The following is a 16274-nucleotide window of genomic DNA, read 5'->3' as shown; positions in this document are numbered from 1 at the left end:
GGGAAGGGGGCGGTTGGCTGCGTTCGGGAGATCAAACGGGCGTTGAGAGTGCGGAGGGTGTGGGACGCCTCGCGGTGCGCTGGAGGGGCATTTCTCGGCTTGTTGGGGAAGGGGAGGAGGAGGTAGGGCTTGTCTGGGTGGGGGAGAAACAGAAGGGACCGTGAAGCACGCAGGAGCTGGGCTGTGAGTGCCCGGCGTTGTGAGGCGGCAGGTGGGGTGTGGGGGGGTGGAGGTGTTGAGTTTTCTTGGGGGCTGCAGGCGATAAGAAGAGGAGGGGTCTAGGCACATGTGGAGCGAGGAGGGGAAAAGGCCTTTCTTAGAGGAGTGGTCCTTGAGAGGGAGAAGAAGCCCATGGGCTGTGGGCATCCCAGGGATGGGAGAGCTGAGAGGCAGCTCCTGGTCTGTAGGCGTGGACCAAATACTGGCAGCTGAGTCTGCTGCAGAAGCTTGTCTGTAAGAAAACATTCGGTTATAAATACCCCACTTGAGTCTGTTTTGACTCATTTGAGTATGTATTAATTTTTAGGTACCAAAACAGCTCCATCCTGTATTTTGGATGGTGCCCTGCACACTGAGGTCCTGGTTGACCTGTGGTGTTTGTACAGTGGGAAAAATAATTTGATATTAGTATTGAAGTTCTGTGGACACTGGGAGATGTTGGTTTGCAGGAATTCCAGGTTGCTGCTGTTGATCAGCTGCTGTGAAGCAGCACTGATGTAGTAAGAGGATGGCAAATACATCAGAAACAGGGAAGGATTTTGTCTTTTGTGAGGTGTTTTCTGACAAAACTTCCCTTCTGCATGGAAAATGGTGTTGCTCAGGAATGTGACTTCAAATGCTGTCAGAGTGGAGAGACCGAAATAAGTCCTCGTAGGGGCTGACTGCAGACTCATGTAAACAAGATGAATGTAATTGGGTATTTATTGAAAGTGTGGTCACTGCTGCTCTTTCGGGTGCTTTTCTCAGCCTGTCAGATGTTATTCAAAGTCCCTGGCTTATTTTTAGATGTGTCTGAGTATGGAGACCAGTTCCAAGGCTGAGAATTGTCAAATGAGTTTAGTTAGAAAGATGCCGAGGCTTGGTTTTAATAGTAGGTGTGAGTCCGTGTCCCTTAAACCAAGATGAAAACATCAGCCTGGCTACTTTGTGAGGAAAATGGTAGTTTTCCCCTTATTCTGTAGGGAACAGCTAAAAAGAACATGAAAGTGCAGAGCACGTGAGAGGTTTGGATACAGCGTTCATTCATTTATCAAATTTTCCTGCTTTTTTTTACAGAATTGCTTTTAGAGAACAAACCAGAAGGTATATCAGTAAGCTGATAATATTTTTTTTTCCTCCTTTCTCCCTGAACTTTCCTCAGGAAGAGGAGAAGGAACGGCAATGAAGATGATGGTCACGTTCCCCAGACAAAACGTAGTACCAGGAATACTGTGCTTCAGGACTCTTGGGACACTGAGGTGAGAGCCTTCTCGGGCAAATTCAGTTTTCTCTAATGCTGACTTTAAATAACAGTTGGAATATTCTGTAAGATTTTATTGATGGAGAGTAGTTACTGAAAACACTTTATTTTGCTTTGTGTACGAAGTCATGGGGCTTTACTCTGTTAACATACTTCAGAGGTTGAAATCTGTAAAACGTGGTTTGGGAATCAGCATGTTTTCCAGTGAAGCTGGTTAGCTTTGGCCTGAATATTTCTGTTAATAAATTTCAGATACTGATGTGTAGTGCTTAAGTGAAGATACAAGAAAAACATTTGCTGCCACTCTTAGTTTTGCTGCCTGACATGAGGTGTAACGTATCCAGACCCCAGGAGATGACTGGGGTGGATTACAAGCACGTGTGGTCGCTTTGCTGGCCGTTTACTCTTCCAGTTTTGCATTTACTTACAGTAACGTGGTTATTTGTGGTAGAAAGTCAAAAAGCATTCCAGCTAGTGCGATACATAAAGTGCCTGTTGCAAGCAGCACTGTTTATCTGATGTTTAAAAAATGCCCTGGTAGAGCTTGGCAGTTTAAACAGGACTCGCTCGTTCACAGCTAAACCAGCTGAACTCAAACTGGTTTCTACTCATACTCCCCACGGTCTTTTGCTGGACGTGGGATAAACTGTCTCTTATTCTCTCACTGCTCATGTGACAGGTGTTCTAGGATAGTGCAGTTTGCTAGCTGTGAGATTTCTTTTTAAAAGAAGTGCTGATTTCCAACCTGCTGCCAGATTTCCTGAATTGTTGCCTGTATTAATCATCTGAAAATTCACTGTATGCATTTCTAATTAGCAATGCAGTTCTGTTGCAAAATGTTACTGAAAAAGAGCATGCAGAGCAAAGGCCCCCTCCTGGTTTGTGTCCCTGGAAGTTAATGAAATGAATTTCTTTTAAGGTTTTTTGAAATATCCTTGCTGCTTTTTTGTACAGCCCTCTCTGAAGATTTTGCTGTAATGAGTAACTACAAGCTGTTGCAGTTATCCTGAATTATTAACTATACTTTGAGTGCAGAAAATGTTTTCTGCTATGTAGCTTTGAGCAACGTATGGGAATGACTTCAAATATGTAATTACATTTAAAATGATAGAAAGCTCTGTATCCCACCATTCCTTTTGTGAGGGAGACTCTTAACCAGTACACCTTTACACGTAGCTGATGCGATAGTCAGTGATATGGCACAGAAACCCCCCTTAACAGCTGAGATGTTAATCGTGAAGGAATTTGCTGTGATGAAAAATGTTCCCGGTTTCCTGTATTGCTGTTTTGCCAGAAGTAAGACTTGCTGGGATGAAGTTGTTTTTGTTTCTCGGGTATAACGGGTAGAACCGTAAATAGTTGCTTGCCTCTGACACTGAATCACTTGTCCAACAGGTTAAACACCTCTTCCTGTGTAGAGTAGTTAATGACTAAACGAGCTTTGTGGCGGGAGGAGGAAGAATTTAGTGTGGAACAAGGGATTGAAGTAGGAGTAATGAAATTTAAGAATATCAGGAAAAACCTTAATGGTGAGTGGCAGAAGCACTTTTGCTTGTCATGTAAACACTTGGCATTTGACTGGGCAAAGCTGCTAAAATGCAGAAATTGAAGTAGTCGTGTAGTAGCCACACACCTTAACTCTGTCCTTAACGGCCGTTCTGTTTGGGGTGCCTGCAAGCCAACAGCATGGGCATGACCTGCCAGCCCCGCGGGGCAGAACCGCTGCCGAGGTCCCTGCCTGAGGCTAACATTAAGAGTCCTGCTTCCTGCATGCCCTTGTGTTGTAAAAGTATGTTTTTAACACATTAAACCCCGGTGTGCAGGCAAGGAGAATCCCTTCCCGTTGACGCTGAAGTGGAGGAATGCGCCTGCTGGACACAGTTTTACAAAAATCGACGTTCCCTTTCTCGAGGGAACAAAATTCTCAGTGTCGTTTACAGATGAATAGAGCTTTTTTTTTTTTTTTTTGCGTGTGTGTGTGTGTGTGTGTGTGTGTGTGCTTGTTTTCTCGTAATGTAGGATCACCGAATTGAGCATGCCCAGAAATTCAAGCCGTGAGATTAAATCAGTATTACTCGAATGTTTCTTTAAGGACTTCCTGTGCCAAATGGGGAAATTCTTGTGCTTATAATGCACAAGTGCTTCCGATTGATGTCACTTTGAAATTCTTGGCCATTTGTAATATTATTTAGTCTCCTGATAATTTGCCATTTGCAAAGGCAGCTCTGGCTGATTAAAAATCCTCATTAGCTTTAGGATATTGAACAGGGAGAGAGTCTGTGTGTAGGAGCAATTTGTAACTTCAAAGGGTCTGTGAGAAGAGACTTGCTTTTCATCTGCAGGCGTATGCTCACCTGCTTTTTGTGAAACATTAGCTAAAGTACCGATTCCTTTTGCCTTCCTTTACTTGCAAATGGACTGTTTTCTCTTACAGAGTGTGGTTTGCATGAGGACATAACCTCACTAGGAAAATCAGGCAGCCCTATTGCTAAAACTGGACTTGGCTTTTGTCAGGATCTCTTTCCATTTTTTTTTCTCTTACTCTTCAGAGCTGACAGCAATGTGTGTAAGAGGAAGGGAGATTTAATTTTTTTCTTCTTAGTGGCAGTTCAAATGTGGGCTGTTCTGTGATGTTACTCCACAGACCCTCACTTTGAATCTTACTGCTGAGGTGAGCTAGATTCCATGCAAAAGGATCTGGCTGTTTTCTCCCACTAGATTGCTCTCTCATCCAGGGTAGACAGCAGCCTTGACTCCGACTTTGACAGGAGGGAACCTGAGATTATTCAGTCTCTGTCAGCACTGCTTTCTGGCACATTGCTATAAGGATGTGCAATTCCTGCTCTTCGTGGAACAAACCCACACTCCTGGGTGACAGCCACCCCGAGGACGACAGTAAACTTCTGCTTTGCAGTTCAGTCCGTGAGCAGGCACACGACCAACACGCTAGACTAGAACTACAGACAACCTTAAAGATTAGCAAAGCAGAGCTGTGCCACTCTGTTTCACTTCCTGTTCAGCCTCTCCTCCGTTTACCAGGAGGCTCGCTGGGTTGTTTTCCCTGGTACTTGGTTATAAATTCAGCCTCAAGTCAGGCAGAATTGAGGTGTATCCTCCGAGGGCCGACTGCAAGCGGCTGCTCACGGAAACTGGGAGAAGCTGCAGTTGTGTTCTGCAACCCGGGGAATCGATGAAAAGCCCTTTGCTCTGATTTTCCCTGGGAAGGAAGAGAGTCTGCAGTGTTCTGGGTAACTCTCTTCCTTCCTGAATAACTTCTGTAAAACCTAATTTCTTGTAGTTCCTCTTTGTTACTCTGGCCGATGGCAGGATTCCCCAGAGATTAGAGGTACCACTGTCGTACTGGTGGAGATTGCCGAGGCATGGCAGCAGTTGCTTCTCAAAAGTTTTTGTCTAGCACTGCAGCTATGCCGCTCTGCAGTATTGCACTATTGAGGACGAGCTGGTCTTAAATTCTAGCTAAACCCAGGTAACGTCTCTGTTAAACCCATCTTGAAAGATTTTTGAGAACAGCAGAGTCTGAATGGCTGTTTCTTAAGTTCCTGTCATGAGTGATTGAGGTGCCGTATCACAGATCATCCGATGAATACGTTTAATGGGACATTTGTTTGGAAATGATTTAAAATTTCTAAAGCTGCTCGGTGTGATGTTAAGAGGGGCTGATGGGTTGGGTAAACCTTGAAGACGGCCCTTTTGATACTTAAACTTTTGTTGGGCTACTTTCCTTTGCCCTTTTGCTTAAAACTTTGTTTCATTGTGTAGATGCCTGTCATTGCTGACATGATGACTTTAAGGATTCTTTTTTTGTCTAATTGTAGTCCAAATGCCTAACAGAATGTGCACCACAGCCTGGGGAAATGGTAGGTCTTTGACGTGATTTGGGCAATAAACGGGCTTCACGTGCTAGTGAATTTTTGCATTAGAGAAATGGAAATAAAGAGGGTCTGACAAACCAGATCTGTCAACAGCCTTAGATGTATGAAGCACGTCCCAGGACACTATCTCGGTTTTTAAAAAATTAGACATGCATAAAATAATCATTACTAACAGCTCTAAAATGTTTGTTAAGATGTGAAACTTTAGCAGTACGTAATACTAGGTTCTCATTTCGATTTTTACCTTGATTTTCAGAAGGTGGCTGTAACGAAAAACAATAAGGAACACAGACTAAAAGGAAACAAAGTGTCCTGTGCGGTGGGTTTCTCTCCAAGGCTGCTGTGATTTGTTCAGCGTAACAGCATTGCATTTCAATCTTTGTGCTTCTATGCAAACTGAGATGGTCTAGCAAGCACCATTTCGTGGCTCCTCTCTGTCCTTCTGGTGTTTCTCTCCCTCTTTAGCATTAGGATGAGGAGCTGGTAGCTCATGTAGTTACATCTGCTGCTTCCTCGAGAACGACTTCACTCACGTGTGTGGTGTTGTTTTCTCCTCGCTAGCTGAACCTAACACGCCGGTGCAACCTTGGTGCCATTGTCTTGCTTGCTGTACTACAACAGAACTGAAGCATTTTTGGTGCTTAGCAAAACCAGGGAATTTTACGTGGTTAAATTGTCGCTATCGATTGTGGAATCAGTGCCGTGGGGTTTCCAGTCGGCACTGAGATGTGGCCCACCTCAAATACTCACACAGTGCCTTCCTGGGCCTTGCTCGCTGCTCACTGACAGATATGTCGGGTGCAGTTTGCACCATTTTTCAGATTTACCCCAAAGTGGGGCCTTCTGAATGCGGTGCTGACTGTTAAATTACTGAGGACGTCTTTAAATTTGTCTGCCTCTGCTGTGGCCACCAAGCTTTGACTTCTGTGGTTTTGGTTTAATACTTAACAAAAATGTGGGTGGTTTTTGGTTTTTTGTTTTTTTTTTTTAGCTGCTGTCACTTACGCTGGCTGCTTCTGTGAATTAACTTCTTATGGGATGGCAAAGTAGCTGTTCTCTCATTCTTAAGCACCTAAATATTTGTAGTGTTGTCCTGAACAGCATATCACACAGCAATGAAATATTTCAGCTGTAACTGATGGAACCTTTCATTAGCAGCACTTAAAATGGGGTAAACCAAACAGTTTTATGTCTTTGAAACACTGAAAATGATGGCTAATGCTCTTCCAGTCATTACCGTGAAATGTGTTTATCCTAAATGCTGGCAAATAAGCCCTGTCCTGTGAGCTAAATCATGAGTTCTCTTTCCTGCATGTGGAAGTCTTTGATGCCTGTCGCTCTTTCACTGTTGTGTCGAGTAAATTGTTATGAAAAGCTTCCAGTTAACATTGCTGTCCCAGTGCTTAACTGGGAGAAGAGTAGATGTATATATGTCAAGGTGTTCAAAGACTTAAAATGGGTATTGTGCGGCATTTGATTTTAACAGCCTGTTGCTTTGGATGCTTCAGATCTCATTTTAGAAAGATTTGACTTGTAGGAAAATGCTTTGCATGGTGCTTACCTAAAATGTCTGCTAGAACAGAAGCGATAAACTTTTCCTTGTGCCCTGCCTGCCTTTACTGACCTGTGCAGTTCAGCAGGAATGTTCTTTATTTTCCAATTCTCGGATGAATTCAGCAAACTTCACTAGTGCTAACGTGGGTCATGGGGGCAGAGCTGGTGGGCCTAAAACCAAGAGATTGAAATCCACTGTGCTGGAGGTCGGTGACCCTCCGGGTGAAGGCTTGCTCCTCCCTTCAGCTCGGTGACGCTTCTCCTGTGTTGGCAATAACGGAAGCTGTGAATGCCAAGAGAGCACTTGGTGGATTTACCTTAGTCCATCAGGCTGAACGTGTGAGCCTGCAAATCTGGAAGGGAGGGACTTGCTGTAAGGATTGTTTGCTTACCTGAGGCGTTTTGTTAAGGACAGGAGAGCGAGCTGTGTGATTTTGCTGTTAACCTTCTCTTTGTCTCAGTCCTCCAGCAGCGATAGCGGCAGCAGCAGCAGCAGCAGCTGTAGTAGCAGTAGCATCAACAGCCCTGACAGAGCATGCGGTGCAGAAACCAGCCTAAACCCCATAATTGCGGGATCCAGCCCTGTCTCCTCTCAGTCCTTCCATGAGCAGTCTGCACTAAGCCAAGGTCCTTACTTCCACATCAACCAGATCCTGAAGGAGGCACACTTTCACAGCTTACAGAGCCGGGGACGCCTTCCCACATGATGAACCAGCAGTTCCCTGCCTTCTGTGAAGGGACAGCACTGTGTAGATTTGATATTTCAACTTAAAAGTTCGTTAAAATGGAATTGCACAAAACGCCTGTTGCCTTTTCAGTCTATATTTGAAATAACAGGTTAACAGGAAATTGTTTACTTGTGGTTTGCTGCACTATTGCAATGCAAAAGGGGCTTTGAAGCAATTTTTATAGGATTCTTTTTGGGGTGGTTACAAAGTACGTGGCAAGAGGAGACTGAGGAATCCACATCTGTGTTATAGGGTTGCAAAATGTCCAATTCCAATCGACTGCCTAATCTGTTTGTTAGCAATTTGTTGCTTTATGTAAAGTTCTCTCAAACATTCATCTTCAGTTTTATAAGTCTTTTTTTAATTTCAATAAACTAGTAAAAAATTTATTTGGCAACATACTTTTTTTGAGCCTGTAGAGTTAATGAGACAGAAGAGGTGCTGGCACTGGAATCCCTTAGGACTGCCCCAGCTGTGAACTTTCCACCCAGCTTAGGCCTTATCTTGATCTTTACTGCTGCAGCACTGAAAAAAAAAAAAAAATTGTGAAAGGAGAACCAGGAAAGCTGAGACAGCTGTAGCTGAAACATCAGGTGCCTGCTGGGTTCACCCAGAGCAGAGCTGTGGGGCCTGGGGAGGGGCTTTGGAATGAGAGAGGCAGCCTACAGTGCTCCACTGCCCCTTTCGAGCTGTGAAATGTGTTTTCTGTTAAGTGTGTAGATTGTTTTGTTGTTTTTTTTCTTCAATTTGACTTTATAGTTAACAACTTTTAAGGAATAAGGGGTGAAAGATAAGCTGCACCTCTGTTCAGCAGCCAGAGGGCAAGGACAATCTGCCCTGTGCCTGGTTCAAGCGGCACGTGGGATCTGGCAAAGAATGGAAAAGCAATTCTGCCGTAGCAAGGAGAGGAGAGCGATCTCTGTGAAGACAAGTACACAGACAAACTTCTTATTTTTTTTATTGCATCACTTGGTCATGCCAGAAAGCCACCCCAGCTTGAAGAGAGAAGGGGCAGCTGTGTCTTCCTCCTCGGTTACGAGCTGCCTGAACAAAGAGCCAGGGCGCGACGCCTCGTCGTCCATTCTTGGGAGGGCAGGAGGTGGAACCTGTTAGGTTTTAAAAAAAAAAAGCGTCAGTAACCATTTCAGCAGACCTTTGACTCACTCCATACCCTCATCGAGAGTAGCTGCAAGGAGGTGTAGACTACAGAGCAGCTAGTCCCTGGCAACCTGAGCTGGAGCCACCACCTCAGCGGTGTCGCTCAGCGAGAGGCAGACAGAGGCAGGTCCGAGCAGCAGAAGCCCAGCACTGTGCTGTCAGCAACAGGTAATTTTACCGACGTTATCCAATGCTCAAAAAAAAAAATCTTTGTTCTGAGCTGCAGGGAAGGGGCTGCGGCTGAGCACAACGGGCCAGCAGCACGGTAGAAGTACAGCTGTTGCCCTTGCAGAGCACTGTGCTTGAGGAACTACGGCCTTTAAACTCTCCAGAACTGTTTTAGCGCAGAAGGAGCGAGCGGCTGTCGAGGCTTGAGAAGTGTGGCTAGTGCACAACCTCCCCGTGGCACCACAGCAGGCGAGGGGAGCGGTAGGAGCCAGCCAGACATCACTGCACACTTCTGCACTACTCCAGCTGAGGTGTAAGAGGCAGGGAATACCTTTGTGGTGAAGCTTTGGGCTTTTAACCAGCCCTGACACCTTAATGCTTCAGAATAATGGAGAACGAGAGCTGCAGCGTAAAACATCAGCATCTCAAGTAACACCCTGCTCTGATAAAACCAGACTTTTACTCTCCCAGTTCAAAAGAGCACCACAGACGGATTATTGAGTTAATAATAGCTAAAGGAAAGCAATTACTAATTACAGCTCCCCGTAGCAGTGAGGTATTCCTTGGCTCTCTCAATCCTCAGCATAGAGACCTTGCGTCTAAGCGGGTGTTTGAAACTGGGGTAAACGTAGCAACACGATGGTTGACTACTGGGAGAAGTCAGAAAGAGGACAACAAAGTCTTTGCAAGAGAAGCAAGCCACTCTTCACACAGGCTTAAATACCCAAGCCAGACTTCCTCAGGAGTTAAGGGTCCACGGTGCACTGAAAAGAAGTTCAAATCATTATCTAGTAATCTGCAATGTTTCCTGCAGCCACCTTTCAATGAATTGTCTTTTATGTATTGACTTCAAAAATGCCTCATCTGTGTCAGGCTTCACTGCATTTTCACGGCGGTTATGGCTTGTATTTTACCACAGGGCAGTGGGCCCCAAAAATACAGGGGCCATCAGGGTTTTTTGAGGGGCAAGGGGAAATCCAAACCCATCTCATGCTATGTTGCCATAATGGCTCTCTCATTTTACCCAAAATAAAAAAAAATCAGGTTAAATATTAACTGTTTGGCTACTTTCTTCTTTCCCCACAAGCTCAGTGTTGGTTAGAGTAATGGAAAAAAGTTCATATGGCTCCATTTTACCAACCTGAGCTCTTTCTGTGCTCCTGGGAGCAGACTTGCTCTTCCGCGAACTCGACATACTCAGCGGCAGAAGGCCAAATCTGAAGAGATGGAAGAAAGAAAGGGGGCTGGTCACAGGGAAGAAGCAATTCTAGACCTGCTTCCCGAGGCAAAGAGCTGGGTCTTGTACCTGATCTGGCTGGACGCTAACGGCAGGATGTTGTGGAGCTCCTGGGAACTGAGAGCGCCGCTCCGGCCCGGGTACTGGTTCTCTGTCCCAGTCAGCAACCCGAAGAGAACCTGGAAGGCAGGAAGGAGCCGTGGGGCTCGTTATTACCATAGCTGAGTTCTAGGCCTGTTTCAGCACTACTTAACCTGATTAGCATTGCCCAGGTCCCAGTGAATCCTGTTAGATAGAAGTTCAGCCAACTCCACGCACGATTATGTGCCATGCAGCCAGCTCAGCAAGCTCCTCTTATCTTCAGCTGGCATTAAACACTCTTCCCGTTTCTGAGTAAGTGCCAGTAGTTATCCTTAGGCATTAAGCAGTTTATAAAGCCACCCCGGCTGCCCTTCAGAACGTGTTTTTGCAGCTCTGCTTCCTGATCCGTCCCTCCCTTTCCCTTCAACTTACAGAGGTTCGCTGAACCAGGCGATTAAGGTTGCTGTTCAAGTGCGGAGTGAAAACATCCAAGTCAAAGGGATCTATGTGCCCCTCCAGGAAGTCGGTCACCGCCTCGATCCTACGGGCAGAGCAGAGGAATCCTGTCAGGGGCAATGGCACAGCGACAGCTGCGACGCCAACAGGGCAGTTTCACCAGCCCCTCTCCAACAGGGAGGGACTTGCCCCTCAGAGGTGACTGAGCAAAACGGGAATTACTCAGCAGAGCAGCAGGGTTTCCAGCTACTACACAGCCTACAACATTGGCTGTTGCAAATGAACCTTCTCCCCGTGGTACATCTTGGAGAGAAGCCTCAGTACTCAAGGTTTTATTTAGGGTGGAAGCCTAACTGTTCCCTCCCGGGGCATCCACTGCAGAATCCCTCCTTCTGTATTTTGAGGATGAGCTTAAGTGTCAGCAAAGATGTCGGAGCCTGCGCTGCCCTTCTCCCCTGAGGCCCCACGGCCCTGCTCCCGCTGGCATCCTCCCCGCCACCGCTAAGGTTTAGACCGTTTTAGGGCCTCACAAACTACGAGTCTCTGAACCCCAGAACTGCACCGCACCCAGAGTCGTGCTTGATCCTGCTGGTTTTTGCTTCCTCGCTCTTCGCTGTCAAGATGATACTCAGGTACCACAGATCGTAGAGCAGCTGCAGAGCTCTGTTCTGGGTCATGGGGAAGGTGCCAGCTTTCTGCAAATAGGAGGGATGGGACAGGGCTCTTCACTCACACCGAGAGCAGGGGAAATGTTTAAAAACACCAGCACCAAGAAACAACCGACCTCAGAACCAGTCTGAGTGTGCAGTCTGGTGTCTGATCCCTCCGTGCCTCATTTTTGGGGGAGAAGGGAAAGAACATGCCCTTTCCACCTCACAGGCAGATATTTGCTGTTCCGAGGGCACCACCGAGCCACCCTCCTGCCCCACACCAGCTGCAGCAAGGGCTGATCCTACTACTCACGTACCTTCTCCTGCTTCTCTTCCATGAGCTTTTTGTAGGCAGCCAGCACTTCTGCCATGCAGGTCCTCAGCAGCTCCTGCAAGGTGACTTTTGGAAGAGTGTGGCCACCGACCCGGTTCACCTCTTGGCACAGGCTGAAGAGGAGGCACTGGACGTACCACGACGGCTGTTTTAAGAAAAAAGAGCGTTCCTTTCCCGTGGGCTGTAAGCTCCTTCACTTTATCAGCGGCACAACATCGCTTCAGTTCTCATCATGTGAGCTTCCTACTCCCTCAGCAACCACAAAGCTCTGCTGCCGAGACCCATCTGCCCCCGTAGCGTGGCACAAGTATCTCACGGGTTTTTATTTCCTGACACACCAGACTATTTGGATATACAGCAGCAACTACCTAGTTTCCTGCCTCTGTCCTTAGGAGGGGAGGATCTCAAAGAGCAAATAAGAACAACGGAGAGTGTTTCCCTCTGCTTGTAACACCACAGCAGGTCAGCACCATCTGACAAAGCAGGGATTTTGGAAACAGGTGCTTTTCTCCTCCCAGCAGACCCTTCTCCTCTGTGTTTACCGAGAGGACGTTTCTCATACCTGCACAGGCAGCCGGATCTTTGACGTGACGCTGTTTCCAGACTCTGTCTCCTCCTGAATTTCAATTTCATCCCAGTTGGTGGCTGCAGCCAAGACAGAGCCAGCTGTGTCGAGCAGCAACGTGCGGGTAAAGCACTGAACCACACCCTGGAGCGCAGAACACAAAAGCAGCCGGTCACGGGACAGGCAGCTCTACCAGGAGCACCAAAGGATGGGCAACCTGCTCCTGCCTGGAGAGACCCACCGCCCACATCACCCCCCAAGTGACTCTCCTGGAAATCATCCCCCCGGCTGCCACCTCAGCGCTGCCAGCCCCACCTCGTGTTGCCGCAGGCTCACCGAGCAGCGCGGCAGCGGCGGGGCGAGCTCTCAGCAGCCAGCTGGGGAGCAGCAGCACTGACCGAGAGCGAAACCCACGCAGGAAGCAGCTGCGAGGAGAGAAACGGCTCCTTACTTTGGTAACGGCCGAGCTCCAGATCTGATAAGCAAACAGGCTCTGCTGCAGGAGCTCTGCCTTCACCCCCTGCCACTTGGCCTGCACGGGGGTCACTTCTGGGGCCACTTTCCCCTTGCCCAGTTTCTTGGCAGAACGTGTTTCCTTCGGCGCCATCTCCACGCTGCCCGACCGGCCCAGGATACAGCGCTTCAGGTGAGGGCAGAGCTCGGTCAGGGACTGGCAGAGTCTCGCCATGAAGAGAACAGCGTTGAGTCTGGCATCGCTGGGAGCATCATCCTGCCCCCCCAGCAAGCTCTGAGCGCTCTGGAGCTCCTCACGCATGCAGCCCAGGATGTGGTGGATGCAAGCGACGCAGTGGTGGCGGAGCAGCCCCTCCACCGTGCCGGCGTCAGCGTAGCGGTCGAAGGCAGAGCGTGGCTGCCCTGTGGGAGCGGCCTCCTTGGCGGCTGAGGAGTCTGTGGGGAGGTAGGAGAGGAGATCGTCCAACCTGGCCTTCAGCTTGGAGTCCAGAGCCGAGCAGAAGCTCTGCACGCACGGCGTCAGCGCCTGGGCCTTCATGGACAGGCCGCTCTTAGCCAACTGGCCACGGTTTGCCACGTTGACCCAGGCGGCGTCGGAAGGCAGGTCACCGGAGCTCTCCGACCACAGGAACTGGGCCACGTTGTGTTCAAACTGGATGTGCTTGCTGAGGGTAGAGTTGCTGGATTTGACTTCGAGTTCTTGCAAGGCTAAGGTGAGAAGCTGTTTGGAGCTGCTTGAGATAGAGTCAAACCCTTCCTTGGTCAGTGTCTGGAACAGAACGAAGAGGAAAAATAAAAATCCCACACCTTTTACATGTGTCTCCTGCCACTTAGCACTGAAAATACACACTTAGGGCTGCTAACAGGCACCAGTGGGCCGCTCGAGACTACAAGAGGGGGGGCACAGAGCAAGGCTCCCCAGGAATTGCTGCAGCACAGCACCCACCTCTAGCCTGTCCAGGAAGAGCTGCTGCAGCAGGTCCTCCCAGAAGGAAGCGGGCTTGTCCAAAAGACGGCGGCACACCGCTTCCCAGTTCTGGCTTATGGACTCACTGGTGAGCAGCTCCCACACCGCGTCGCGAATCCCTGCGAGGCCTTTCATGCTCTTCACGTAGACCAGCAGGTTGCTGACCCCAGCCCTGATGTCGTCACTGCACCTGAATGCAACAATTCACATCAGTCTGAGCTGCTCGGACTCAGCCCCGGAGAAGGAAGGAGAGAACGTGGGCTATGTCAGGGCAGAGAAATTGTTAACCTGTGGGTAAAAGGCTCTGCCTGCACAATCCCCCACAGGGCTGAGGGCACCTCTGCCTCTCGGCAAGGCAGCTGCCCCCCGCCCTGGATCCCACAGGAAGGCCACGTGCCCACTGGCAGGAACCCTGGGCTGTGGTGGGTGTCAAAACTGGGAGCACAGTGCCCTGGGAAAGCCCCAGGAATGACAGCAGGGAGGGAGGGAGGGCAGGCAGGTGGGGGTTCTGGGCAAATAGCCCATGGCCCTGGCCCCATGGGCTAACGAGACAGGACTGAGGAGGCTGTTAAGGGGTAGGCGGGGCTGCTGGGCTGTCCCCAGCTGCAGGGCAAGGCACGGTGCGATGGGGGTGGAGCTGGCAACTCTATAAAGGGGGTCTGGCTGCCCCCACCCAGTCCAGGGAAGGGCAGCGAGGAGAAAGGAGGTGCTGGATCAAGAGCAAAGCGAGCCAGGTAAGGGATTTTCTTCTCATTTTACTCTGGGCTTGTTTGTGGGTGGTTACAGCAGCATAAAGCAGCTCTAGACAAGTGGCCCTGTACAGCCCCTGTTCTGTCAGCGTTACAGCCTGGCTGTCAGGATGGTGCTGTGCTGCCTCCAGCTGTTTCACTGCTGGGGAGAGGGGATGTTGGGCCAAAAGCCAGTGGAAGGCATGGCCTGGCTGGGGAGAGTGAGGAAATAAGCGAGCGTGGGTTTGCTTTGGGCTGCTACCTTGGCACAGAGGCCACGCAGCGTCTAGGGGAGCCCTGTGAAGGGGGACAGGCACACTCACATGGCGATCCACTTCTGCAGCGTGTCTCTGAGGTAGTCCTGGCTGATGGGGTGTGCCAGCGTCCGCAGGGCCGGCTGGAACTCCACCACAGACTCCGGGAGGTACCTGAACCAGCTGCTCAGCTTCACCTCCTCCTCTAAAACCCCACCTCTCCCTGGAAGCACAGAGGCAGGGATCAGCCCCGCACAGGGGGAGCCTCCTGCCTGCAAACCCAGGTGGGCAGGAGCCTGACACAGAGCTGCCCGCGTGCTCACCTGCTGGGTGCGGGGCTGTGGTGCTCTCCAGGGTGGAGAAGAGCAAGCCGCAGGGCAGAGCAGGATCCGGCACCATCCCTTCGGGCAGGGTGTAGAAGAGAGCATGAGCCTGGTACAGGGTAGTGGTTAGCAGCTCCATCAGGGAACACACCTGAGCCTTTATCCCTGCACCTGCAGAGAAATGCCTTTCAGCCAAGGCAGCCCCTTCAACAGAGGGACCAGTGGAATGTTCCAGGGAAGAACTGGAGGGCAAAGGACTCATCCCCAGGCACCACCTCCTTCCCCATTACAGATGAGCTTGGCTTAAGACCCCGAGCACTGTTAATTGTTGTGGCATTTGGGGCAAAACACTGCCAGCATGACATGGTTGCATCCCCACCATCGTGAGCTTTACCCACCTGCTACTCTGTGGGGCAAGAGGGAGATGAAGGGGACTACCCTGACTTTAAAAAGGTGGTAGCCCCATCGTACTGACCGTGGTGTGGCTGGTTGAGGAGCTGCTGAATGGCCAATTTCCTGGCCAGAAGAAAGTCAGCAAGTGCCTGGCGTGGAGAGCTGTCCTCCAGCAGCATGATGGCACACAGGGCTTCTGCTACCGCCTGGTCCGACACCGTCTGGCTCTTCAGCAGGGACTTGCTCTCCTGCAGGATGGTGGATCTGGGAAGGGAATTTGGTGGACGGTCACTTGACTGAGATATTCAGGTGTGGTTAGGTGATGACCCACCAAACAGGGATGGGATTTTCCCCGGACAGAAGTGGGACTACGTGGGTGTTACAGGACTGAGTGAAACATTCTTGCCCCACAGGGCAGGGTGGCTGGTGGTGAGAGCCTCAGGGCAGCAACGGGATCTCGGGTCATGGGCTCACAGAATGTTTTGGGTTGGAAGGGATCTCCAAAGATCATCCAGTCCAACCCCACTGCCATGAGCAGGGACAGCTACTAGACCACATTGCTCAAAGCCCGGTCCAACCTGACCTTGACCACTTCCACGATGGGCCAACCACCAACTTCCCTGGGCAACCTGTTCCAGTGTCCCCCACCCTCCTTTGATACGTTTCTTCCCAGTGGCCACGAAGCAGCCAGCCGTGGCCATCACGCCATCCCACCGTGCCCACCTGAGGTGGCTGGCGGCGGCCACTTGCCGCAGCAGGATGGGGAAGCGGGCGAGGATGGGGCTGGCGCGGGCCCGGGGCACATCGAGCTGCAGCTGGCAGCGGAGGTGGCCACCGAGCAAGTGGAGCCGG

The 16274-nt window shown here is 49.8% G+C and overlaps 2 protein-coding genes across 2 annotated transcripts; one reads left to right on the top strand and one right to left on the bottom strand.

Moving 5' to 3' along the window:
* Window positions 1–1199: 1199 nt before the first annotated feature.
* On the top strand, window positions 1200–8021 carry FAM104A (family with sequence similarity 104 member A). The gene is made up of 4 exons (XM_026861309.1): window positions 1200–1216; window positions 1361–1457; window positions 5609–5671; window positions 7368–8021. The coding sequence occupies exons 1-4, from the start codon at window positions 1200–1202 to the stop codon at window positions 7611–7613; spliced, it is 423 nt and encodes a 140-aa protein (XP_026717110.1). The 3' UTR covers window positions 7614–8021.
* COG1 (component of oligomeric golgi complex 1) lies at window positions 3445–16270 on the bottom strand (the record flags this gene model as incomplete). Its single annotated transcript, XM_026861308.1, has 13 exons — window positions 3445–8740; window positions 10102–10177; window positions 10267–10376; window positions 10711–10819; window positions 11302–11429; window positions 11702–11863; window positions 12281–12427; window positions 12735–13526; window positions 13704–13914; window positions 14776–14929; window positions 15030–15200; window positions 15505–15686; window positions 16146–16270. Coding segments are annotated over 13 exons (2508 nt in total), but the record flags the coding sequence as incomplete, so codon positions are not given.
* Window positions 16271–16274: the final 4 nt, after the last annotated feature.

The sequence above is a fragment of the Athene cunicularia genome (assembly GCF_003259725.1).
Source record: "Athene cunicularia isolate RWA chromosome 18 unlocalized genomic scaffold, athCun1 chr18_part1, whole genome shotgun sequence".
Taxonomy (NCBI): Eukaryota; Metazoa; Chordata; class Aves; order Strigiformes; family Strigidae; genus Athene; species Athene cunicularia.
Note: the sequence above shows the minus strand (reverse complement) of the source record. Positions and strands in the feature narration are given on the sequence as shown.